The sequence below is a fragment of the Oryctolagus cuniculus genome, chromosome 11 (genome assembly GCF_964237555.1).
Source record: "Oryctolagus cuniculus chromosome 11, mOryCun1.1, whole genome shotgun sequence".
In the NCBI taxonomy this organism is placed as follows: Eukaryota; Metazoa; Chordata; class Mammalia; order Lagomorpha; family Leporidae; genus Oryctolagus; species Oryctolagus cuniculus.
Genome location: NC_091442.1, coordinates 75,231,568 through 75,243,589, shown reverse-complemented (window position 1 = coordinate 75,243,589; position 12,022 = coordinate 75,231,568). Strand labels below are relative to the sequence as shown.

The window sequence follows — 12,022 nt, the reverse complement described above, 5'->3', positions numbered from 1 at the left end:
AGTTCCTTGACAGTGAACTGAAACAGGTCACCATCTCATTTGAAGATGTTCAGAAAGAAAATAAAATCTCATCTCTCTCTGCACCTTGAGGCTTGACACTACCCAGGAGATGGTTTCATGACCTAAGCCCCTCCCTCTGACCCTACAATTATTCAATTCCATGAAGAATATTGCTTCTCTCATTCCTTAAAGAGACAAACTGGTCTTGTAAAAGAGAACACTGCATGAAAATGAGACTAACAATGAGGTCAGGGCTTCAGTATTTGATGTATTACTTTACTGAGAGTTACGATTACATTTGAGATTATTAAATTACATTTAGTTGGCTTCGGAATAATGCAATTTAAAATAGCTAAGATCAGTATGACAAATATGAATTTTAAATTTCATCTTTATCATCAAAGAAACAAATGCAATATTTATATATAAACAGACTGAAATTAGACTGGTTAGAAACGATACTACACTGTACCATACCTGATTTTGTAGAAAGGATTATCACTCCTCTATATATTCTTTACCATTTGTCTTTATCCATATTTTATTTCAGATGAAACCAGAGGTTAAGTTACTAGACAATTATCTGAAACCAAATGGCTCTTCAGAGGAGAATATATATTTTACCTGATTTGTTAGACACCCAAATAATTGCTTCTGAAGACACATGGCTTCTATTTCCTACCACAATAGTTAATGGAATCTGCCACAGGTAACTGCAAAGTAAAAAAAGAAACTTTAAGGATAAACAGACCTACCTCTAAACAAGAACAACTGAGTTACCCCCACTGTGTGATTTTTAAATGCTCTTTATAGAAAGTAACAAAAACTTCCCAGACCTCACCCCCCAAAAAAAAGAATTCATTCTTTCAACGCTGTTAAGAGGACTTTGCTTTTCAAGGTTTTAATTTTAATGCAGGAGAACTGTCAACAAAACAATTAATCTTAGAGAAAAAGTAGACTTTATTTTGCATTAGAAATAAAAAGTAACTAAAATCTATAAATCTGAGCTATACCATATATTGATTAAAGGCTAAAAATAATTCCCTTCTACATTTTTCCAATCTTAGATTAATACACATTGCAGGGTTTCATGCATTTACATTTCAATGCTCTCCTTATTTATTGTCTATGGATTCTGGGAGACACTATTAACGTATTTTACAAAAAGGTTAATATGGCACATCAAGAGATATTCAGTAGGGAGAGGAAGAGCAAAAGTAACCAGGTTCTCCTAAAATGCAGACACTGTGGGACTCAACATTCTGTTTGCTGAAGTGGAATTTCCAAATTGATATGTTAAAATATCCCCAACATGCAGGAATCAGTCAAGAATTTCAGCTACTAAACAGAAGCTATTTCTTACATTTACCTTTTTAAAAAGCTAGAAATCAAGTCTTCCATTTGTACATGAAGCCATGTAAATGTAATAGCAAATGCATAGCCAGGGAGATGCTGGATGGTCTTTTTTTTTTTTTTTTTTTTTTTTTTTTTTTTTTTTTTTTTGACAGGTAGAGTGGACAGTGAGAGAGAGAGACAGAGAGAAAGGTCTTCCTTTGCCATTGGTTCACCCTCCAATGGCCGCTGTGGCCAGTGCATTGCGGTTGGCGCATCGCGCTGATCCAAAGCCAGGAGCCAGGTGCTTCTCCTGGTCTCCCATGCGCGTGCAGGGCCCAAGCACTTGGGCCATCCTCCACTGCCTTCCCGGGCCACAGCAGTGAGCTGGCCTGGGAGAGGGGCACCAGGACAGAATCCGGCGCCCTGACCGGGACTAGAACCTGGTGTGCAGGGGCCGCAGGCGGAGGATTAGCCTATTGAGCCGCGGCACTGGCTGCTGGATGGTCTTACAAAAGTCCAGTGACTATACTTTGCTACCTTCCTTGGAGTGTATACAGACTATTCGCTCTCTCAGTACACCATTAGCAACAGGTATAGCCAATAACTTCAGCATGGGAGAAATACTGTTTTTATTTTCGAGATGTCAGAAGAGATACTGGATGAGCTCATGAGCTCTGAGCGTGCACGGAGAACTGAAAATCTGAGGGAACAGGCCTGGGGTGATAAACAGTACACAAGGAACCTGTCGTCTGGGAGGTGGGGGAGAGTGGCATCTCCTCTGAATCTGCTGTGTGCAGTTTATTATTTTATCATTTCACGTTTTCATTTATGATCAACAGAATTCAGTAATAGCAGAGTTCAAATGGAAGCCTGGAAGAAATTCATAATTTCAACTGCTATCTCTCATGGAATATCAAAAGAATACATGTAAGATTCTAAATTTTAAAAATATACAGTGCTTAATGGAAGAAACCTTTCTGACTGCCAACTATGTGCAAACACTGTGCTATGCTCCAGTGTTTACGGCACCATCAGGAAGTCAGTAATTTACAGTAGCCAAATCTGTATCGGCCTTTAGGTACTATTAAGTGAACAACTCAGGTAAACTCTTAATGTTTTTTCCTACGCTTTTAACATAGGACTGAAAATATACCACAAAAACTTACTGATAGGTTTACGGTAAAACACACAGAGAAGGGCTGGTGTTGTGGCATGAATTAAGCCACCACATCGGCAGCACGTAGGGGCCCCAGTGCAAGTTCCAGCTGCTCCACCTCTTATCCAGTTCCCTGCTAATGCACTTAGGAAACCAGCAGAAGATGGCCCAAGTACTTAGGACCCTGCACCCATGTGGGAGACTCGGATGGAGCTCCTGGCCCTGGTCTAGGTCTGGCCCAGCCCTGGCTGCTGCAGCCTTTTCAGGGGAATGAAGATCTAACTACCTCCCTCTCTGTCTCCAAGTCTGCTTTCAAACAAATAAATCTTTGACAAAATAGTAAAAAGAACTCTTTCTTTAACTGCTATTTTCCCTAAAGAATTAATCTCTTTTTGGGTAATTGGGAAAATTAAGAGACAAAAATGTCCCACTAAGGGTCTGATTTTCAAAGATTTGGAGAAGTTCAGAAATAAGGAGGCATTTTATTAATGGCCACTGAATTGGACTGAATTGGCTTAAATTAACATAAAATAAAGGAGATCAAATTGGCCTAGAGGTAAGACAGAGATTAACATTATGAAATTGACTTTTTAGGATTTCACTACTATATCAAGTTGTATCAACTGAAATGTGAAGCCAAATAAGTATTAACTAAAGGAACAAGGAATATAAAAAATTGATGATGGTTAAAAAGTCCTCATAGGTTAAGTGTGTCTCGTTTGTAACACGGTCATAAATGTTTGTGAAAAATTGCTTTCTTCTTAGCTTTCCCCTTATACAAACACAAATATTTTACCTGCATGTAAAAGTGTATTCTTCCAAATAACTGCAGATTATGATAAAAACTGGTATGTTTTAGGCTGGCGCCGCGGCTCACTAGGCTAATCCTCCGCCTAGCGGCGCCGGCACACCGGGTTCTAGTCCCGGTAGGGGCGCCGGATTCTGTCCCGGTTGCCCCTCTTCCAGGCCAGCTCTCTGCTGTGGCCAGGGAGTGCAGTGGAGGATGGCCCAGGTGCTTGGGCCCTGCACCCCATGGGAGACCAGGAAAAGCACCTGGCTCCTGGCTCCTGCCATCGGATCAGCGCGGTGCGCCGGCCGCAGCGCGCCGGCCGCGGCGGCCATTGGAGGGTGAACCAACGGCAAAAGGAAGACCTTTCTCTCTGTCTCTCTCTCTCTCACTGTCCACTCTGCCTGTCAAAAAAAAAAAAAAAAAAAAAAAAAAAACTGGTATGTTTTAGTACTTGAGTTTAAGAGAAAAACATCCCCACTGTACAGGAAAATGAGATTCAGATAAATGCTACATGTTGCTGATGATCATTTTCACATACAGGAAAGATTGTGTCACATAGCTCTTCAGATGGAAAAAGAAGTTAACTACAAAGTTTTAGGATACTATGTGAGTACTGATGCATTTCATTATATTTTCAACCTAGATTTCTCTATTTTTCCTAAAAAAAGTTTTTGTACTCTATTATAAATCTATCAATTATTGCAGGGACAAGTCAAAAGTTAAAAGTTACCAAGCATATTTGAGATCTGTTTTCACGTCTGAGTTGCATACTGGTGATACTGCATAAGTTATTTTTCACAATTTTCCACATAATACACATTTGATATTTTCATAAATTTCATTTTAATTTAAGAGAAAGTGTGATAAGTGTGTTGTTTTGTGATGACAACTTAAGAGATGAGAAGACACAAAACACAGCTGAAAGAAGAGTGCTATAGGGTATGATGGAAAGAAATATGAGACTGCAGAGTTAACTTAAAAAGAGACAAGAAAAAAAACTTAGAAAGTCAGATTGGGTTCCAGTCACTTAAGTTTAACTGGAGTTTCAGCCATTCTATTTTAAGCTCTAAAATAAAGGTAAAAACAAAGAAATGCAGGATTTTTTTCTTTATTAATCTCTGGAACTACCTCCATTCATTAGTAGTTTGCATTTTTAGATAAAGCAATATTTAGTCTACTGACTTTATTAAGGTAGAAAATAACAGGTACATATTTTGGCTGGAGTGAAAAGTCTTTATTAAAATGGTGTTGATATTAATAAAGGATTAGTGCAGAGACAGCTGTCATCAGGTCAGTAAGGAAAGGAAAATAAAATTGTGGAGGTGAATATAATTCCCTGTGGCATAGAACTCTGAGAAACTCCTCAGTGTAGGAGGAAACATTAACATTGCAATACGTTAACTTTATAAAGAAAAAAGAGGCTACACAAAGTCCCAGCTTTCCACCTACCCAAACTCTAGCGCATAATTTAAACTCTACTACATGTCAACTAACTTGATGCAAGTATCAATTATGGAAAGATCTTTCTGTGCTGAAATATAAATATCACATTTGAAATTGACAATTACTGGACACATTAAAAATGTTCTAAGGCAAGTTATAATGATGTTCTTATGTCTCCTAGAAGAGTGAAGATAAAGAATTGATGATCCTGGCTCAGAAAATATCCACAACTCACAGGTTTTCTGGCATCCGTGGGAGACAGGTTTTACTATGTCAACTGTTTGCATTGTGTAACAAAGATCCAGGAAAGTTGTATACAGAGACCAGATAGAATTGGTCCTGAAGCTTTGTCCAGAATGCTATGGTGAATTAAATTATCAATAATGAAAAAAAAATTGGAATACTGCATTGTCACCAATAAGCTCCATTCATTCCAAACAGGTGGAGAATCATTTTTAGACTAATGAGAGTCTGTATATTACCTTACACTTCATATTTTATATGCCACGTTCCCAGGGTTCAAAGTCGTCTGTATGATTTTTTCACTCCAGCAAAACCAAAGCTGCCTAGACGTTACCCATGCTCATACTGCCTGCGAGGGACTCTTCCCTTAAAGAGCCAGACTTGTGGCTAGACATCTGAAATGCGTTATAGGTTGACAGAGTATTTTTGTTCAAATTTGTTCTGTCATCTGCATGTCCTTTATGTTTTTCTGCATCAGTGATGCTTGTGTCAGACTGAGCATTCTCAAAGGCCTGGCCTGAATCTCTCTAACTTTGCCACAGTCAGTAGTTTTTATGTACTTCTTGGCAAGGCCGGGTTGATGCCTACGCATGTTTAGCCTGGGGCCAGACGGTAAACGATATGAAGCAGCACTTGGCAGCTGTGGGAAATGCAGCCTGGGTGGAGAAGCACTGACAGAGTCAGATCCTGACAGCAGCGACAATGTGGCATGGCAATAAATACCATATTCCACAAGTCCAAACAGTTAAATTGCAAAGGACAATGTCTTGAAGGTCAACACATGCGAACACACACACACAGAGGAGAGAAAGAGCGAGCGAGCTAGAGAGAGGGTACTACTTTCCTAAATCAGATTCAAGTGTAGTTTTATGACTAGCCCCATCAATTCTCTTTATATTTATTAATTTTAACCTCTCCCCTGCCCCATCTTCCCCAGCCTCTTACAGCATATTTTACAAAAAACAAAACTGGTAGATTTAAGTTTTACTATCCTTCCTTGGCTCAACCTTTAATGAGACACAAAATAGAAAAAAAAGAAAGAAAGAAAGAAAAAAACCTTACAATCTGAATTATCAGTAATTAAATAAGTATTTTAAGAGAAAAAGTAACAACAGAGACACACACACACAGCCTATTTAGTGTTAGTAAATACTAAAAACGGGGAAAAGTGAGCCTATTTGATACTTAGTGTGACTGATATTTAGGCCATTTTTAAGGTATCTATTTTGAGTTCTATTGACTCAGAGAGTATTCAGTTTAGATTTTTGTTTCTTTTAATTAGATTTCCTGGATTGCTAGTTTGTCTTCTCATTTGTTTTTTAAATCTTTTTGCTCATTTAATTAACAAAAGAACATCAAATATTCTTGAATTTAATTCAAGAAATGTTTTATCTGGAGACCTGCATTGTGGTATAGCTGGTTAAAGTCAGAGCCTGCAGTGCCAGTATCCCATATTAGCCCTCCTTCTAGTCCCAGCTACTCCTCTTCTGATCCAGCTCTCTTCTATGTCTGGGAAAGCATTAGAAGATGGCCCAAATCCTTGGGCCTCTGAACCCACGTGGGAGACCTGGAAGAAGCTCCTGCCTCCTGGCTTTGGATCAGCTTAGCTCTGCCATTGCAGCCATCTGGGGGGTGAACCAGCAGAATGGAAGACCTCTCTCTCTCTGGCTCTACCTCTCTCTGTAACTGTCTTTCAAATAAATAAAATAAATCTTTAAAAAAAGAAAGAAATGTATATGGAGAAAAGTGAAAAATCACATTTTATTTTTAAATTACCAAGATAATTTAAAATTCTATCTTCTGAAATAAATAACTTTGGTGTGTTATCATGCTAAGGGTTAAAATACATAGGGAACAGGAGTAATAGAATAATGAAAATGAAATATCAGAAAAGAAAAAATGAAAACTATATTTCCCATATAACTGTGTTATCAATGCTTTTTAAATGTTAAATATAAACAAGGAAACACAAAAACTATATCTGGCATGTAATTAAAGAGCATTGTACCTGTTATTGTGAAGTTCAAGTGCTTTAGTTTTAGCACTGATGTCATAAATAAAGTGCTGTTGGGTAATTATTATTCTATTTTCTGCTGTTGTATTTCCCAAGATGGTGATGACAGGATAGCCCATCTGGAGTGTCCACTGATCCATTACCTCTTGTATATTGACATAGTTTCCATTTCTTTTTAAAGCCTTTGCAAGCAAAATTGTATAAATTAGTTTTTATAAACATGTATAATAAACATAATTAACACTAAGGCATTTTCATTTTTACCTTTAAAGTTTATCTAAATATGAAAGCATTCAAAATCAGTGAAGTTAACACAATGTACCAGTGAAACTATCTTCTTGCCTTAAGTTAAGCTTCATGAATATTTATATGTAACATTTATATGTATATATTTCCCATATGTATATATAAATATAGAGACATGAAAGTTTTATTAACATTAAAGTTTATACATAACAGGTAATTAAATATACTTTATTGTTAAAGCAAGCAATAACAGCATCATTAAGTATCACCAGCATGTCTTGTCATATTTCAATATTCTCTTTTACATGAATTATACCCTACTAAAATTATATTTCAGAAGTACTGTTATTCTTGAAAGTAGACAAGATATTTTTATTAGCATTCACAGTTTAACAAATTTAAGCCCCATTATTTATAATGTATCAAATCAAAGAACAGGAAAGAAAATATGAGGAACTGGGGAACATAAAAAGTGAAAGGAAACTGTCAGTCTCAACAAAAGTTACGAATGGTTTAGAAACTCAAATGAAATAGTCAAGTAGAAGTCTGCTATGTGAGCTTTCTATACTTTACCTCTGACAATGTATTCCAGAGATCATTTCTGGCTGCATTGCCATATTTATGAATGGTTAAATAATCCTAAAAGAATATACAGTAGTAATTACAATTCAAAGGTTAAGCAATTACCAGTAAGCACATTTATTTCTCAATTTAATTTACAATTTCCATGTTTTGGAATTGTATTAATACAAAGAAAAAGACATGCAAAAAAGATGAAAAATCTCATTTAAAAACATTCCACACACATTTAACTATCGTAGTCTTCCTAATCAAATAATCAAACAATATTAATATCTTAAAAATGGTTTTATGGCCAAAGTCATTTCTTAAGGATTTCCAGGGTCAAAGATCTAATTGAACAAGTCAACCTCAGCCAATTTTGAAGAAACCATCTCTACAGTGAAAGATAAAGAGGAAAATTTCCCATCAAATTTATTTTAAAGTATTGAAAAATATATTCTTTTATGGAAGAATAAGAAAAAGAAAAAATTGGCTGACTGATAAATACTGATGTTAGAAGGGATTACTTTGCCAAAAGTTTACTTTCTCCACAATCTGTCTCCAGTTTCCTAGTCTCTTTGCAAAGGAAAGGCTGTCTATTATAAAAATGACAAATACTTGTTTCCATGAGTCCAAAGCACACATTAGCATTTAGTAAGAAAAAATAAATCTTAATTTTAATTTTTGAGCTTAGCACTTCCTAAGTTTCAACCATTACTGTTTAAAATACACATTTTCTGATTCATGCCTTCTTCCCTCCTAAGTGTAGTTTGTCTCACAGTTAATGTGTTACTCATTCATGGTTACCTGGTGTTTTTTTTTTTCTAATTTCAAAGTAGAAAAATGAATGGAAAATAGTGTTTTATGCTGTAAAACAAAGGGCCCACTCCTTCACTTGAAATTCTATTATCTCTAAAACATGTAGGTAGTAGACAAAAATCCTAATTTACATCAAAGAACTTAAACTGAAGAAAAAAGTGCTGACTCTTTTTAGTACTTTACAGAGTGGGGTACTTTGGGGATAATTAAAGTTAGGAAAGCAAATTTTCTGAAATACAAATTGTGGCACCTGTGACAGATTCAGCTTTTCTTGGCAACTCACAGCACAGCAAATAGCAGCTCCCACTGAATCAGATGCCTGGGGATTGCAATGCCCAACACTGTCTTAGCAACCATTAAGTTATCATCATCATCATCATCATCATCATCATCATCATCGTATGTTGTTGACAAAAATAGTATCTTCATAACTACTCCGAATCAATTTGGCTTTAATATGCCACATGAGGCTTTTTCAACATGAACCCAGGGACCAGAATTTAAATAGATTATTTCACATTTAGCTTTCTAATTTGTTCTTTTTGTATTTTAGCACTTATGTGAATAAATCAGGCAGCAATGGAATTTACAAAATATACATTTGTATATTATTTTAGTTAGATATAATAAAAATAACTGAAATTAGAACTATTTACTATTGGGTTCTGTTTATGGACAGTGCTGGTAGGTATGATAATAAGAAAGGGAAAACAAAGGGACGGTATGAGTTCCAACGTAGAACTGTAGCATCTGCTAGATGTAAAAGTCTAATTATTCATTACGAGTTGACCTTGTCCCAGTACTGATCATCAGCTGAGTGCTGGTTCTCTCCACCATCTAGAATAAGGTTCAGATTTCCACTTCACACAGGCTGAAATGGTGATTATACAAGCAACTCCCAACTGCAGACCTCAGTATTCAGGGAAGTTATCTTGCCTTCCTGGATTCCCAGCAGCCTCATATTTACATGGTATTCAAATACTTCCCTGTATGTTTCATGTATGCACTCCTTTTAAGAAATGATTCCTTAGTAATCTTAGCCTTATCCTCGCACAAAAAGTATTTGTATTTTGAATTAAGGAAATTTTGCTGTGACTTTCAGAATTATAAATAACTTATAGGACAGTTTAGTAACTATATTTTTAAAAGATAATCACTCATTTATTCATTCATTCAACAAAATGTATGAATTAGCTAGCATGTGCCAGGCAACCTCTTGGTGCTGGGGAAACTGGTGAAGAAAAGGTTACTAAGAACAACATAAGCACTGAGATACAATCTGTGTAAGATGATTTCTCTGTCTGAAGCTGTAGAAATCATGGCATGATGACTACCAGTTGGAAAGATGAGTTCAAATATTTGGTATGTAACTGAGTAAGAAGAATTTAAGTTCCTTTAAAATCTATAGGTCAATGAATATGAAATTCTTAGAGACATGAATCTGAAATAGAAATCTATGTAAACATTTATGTGTGTGAAAGTCAATCAATATTAGATTTGACAAATATAATATGAAATAAAAAATGTTTTAATATTAACTAAAAGGAATTGTGTGTTCTCTATGCTGGGTATTTCAGAACTAGTAGAATTATTTAAAGGAGTAAATAAAAAACAGCCACTAGAATAGTCTTAAAGGACATAACAAATAACATAGACGGATGAAAAGTTAAAAGCACATTATGCAGGGGTGTATTTAGACACACATCTACCCCTGGGAAAGGCAGCATAGCCCGATGCTTTAAAATGCAACAGTGGCAGTCTGACTGTCTCAGTTCAAATACTGTTCTAACACTCAAAAATTTATGATCCTTTGTAAACTTTTTTAATTCCTTGGGCTTGGCTGGTGCCACGGCTCAATAGGCTAATCCTCTACCTGCGGCGCCAGCACCTCACGTCTAGTACTGGTCAGGGCGCCAGATTCTGTCCTAGTTGCTCCTCTTCCAGTCCAGCTCTCTGCTATGGCCCGGGAGTGCAGTGGAGGATGGCCCAAGTGCTTGGGCCCTGCACCCCATGGGAGACCAGGAGAAGCACCTGGCTCCTGAATTCGGATCAGCGCAGTGTGCCAGCCGCAGTGGCCATTGGGGAGTGAACCAATGGAAAAGGAAGACCTTTTTCTCTGTCTCTCTCTCACTGTCCACTCTGCCTGTCAAAAAAAAAAAAAATTCTTTGGGCTTGCCCTCACATATATAAATGAAGATAATACAAGAAGTAATGCATATTTTTTTCTGAGAAGTAAATGTTTTAATTTAGTGCACTTCTAGAAGAATAAAGAGTACCTAGTACCTCAAATGTAGTCAGTAGACATTAGCTGTAAACTCAGTTCATCCCAGGCTATAGGTAGGAATACTGAGTAACAGAAGGAAAAGTATCATTAATAATAATAAAGAATGCAGACATGAAAATAATATTTGATTTTTATATTATGTAAATTGCTGTATAGTTTATCTCATTCAATCCCTACAACAACATTATGAGTAGATGTTATTATCGTTTAACAAATCAGAACACTGGACCTCAGAGATAGGTCCATATCCAAGTGCCATAACCATGTAAAAAACTGCCTACTTAAATCCAGAAATCCAATGATGTTGGACAGATAACTAAGAGTCACTTTAATACTGAACCCAAGGTCCTTGCCTATGTCAGCTCCATTTACAGCCCTTCCCCTGTGATGACTTCTCCACGCATCTCAAGTGAGTCCTCTTGATCCCTCTCTCTCCCTTTCCACCACGTTCAAATAATGATCTGTGAGCTAAAGATTCCTCTGAGAGTCCCTGTTCCCTTGCTTGTTTTACAATCACTTTTTGGTCTCTAACCTGGAAGAATGCAACAGCCACTTCATCTGCTCCATCCCTTTCAAATCTAATGTGTACCATGAAGTCAGATTACCTTTGCTCACATACACACATGAACACCTGATATATTCAGGTTATAGTCCAAACATTTAATGCCACTTAAAATGTCTCTCATGATCTGGCCCCTTTGCTCATCTCCACTTTTATCTGTTAACTCATTGCTCCATGATTCAATTCAAATTTTCACACTTATCTAGTTCTGCGCACACATAATTCTTAATATTTGCTATTCCTCTTTGCCTACCTAAATCCAATTGACTCTCCAGGGCTCAAGTTTGATGCATTTCCTTAAGGCATCCTTTCTGCCTGTTGCAACTTCTTTCCTAGTTCTAAATTTAATCTCTGTTAATTCTCATGCATTGTAGCATATAAAAGAATTTTATAGCATATTGTGTTATAACTGCCTGTTTATTAGACTTCTCATGCAGCCTCTAAACTCCAAGAGAGTAAGGAACCAGTCACTAGATCACTGTTTACCCACTATCTTCGTGCCTACTCTAGAACCAAGTAGCTGTTCAGTACATGTGTACGATTTACCTTTCTTTTTGCAATATTCCTTT

The 12,022-nt window shown here is 36.7% G+C and overlaps 1 protein-coding gene across 2 annotated transcripts in view; it reads right to left on the bottom strand.

Annotated features, from left to right (window-relative positions):
- TRHDE (thyrotropin releasing hormone degrading enzyme) overlaps nt 1-12,022 on the bottom strand; it is a 427,658-nt gene that overhangs the window by 113,546 nt on the left and 302,090 nt on the right. For both annotated transcript variants that reach the window (XM_070051462.1, XM_051845675.2), the window contains 3 exons: nt 7,801-7,866; nt 6,976-7,163; nt 625-713 (listed from right to left, as the gene is read on the bottom strand). In XM_070051462.1, the coding sequence (XP_069907563.1) occupies nt 625-713; nt 6,976-7,163; nt 7,801-7,866 (343 nt within the window). The remainder of the gene's footprint in view (nt 1-624; nt 714-6,975; nt 7,164-7,800; nt 7,867-12,022) is intronic.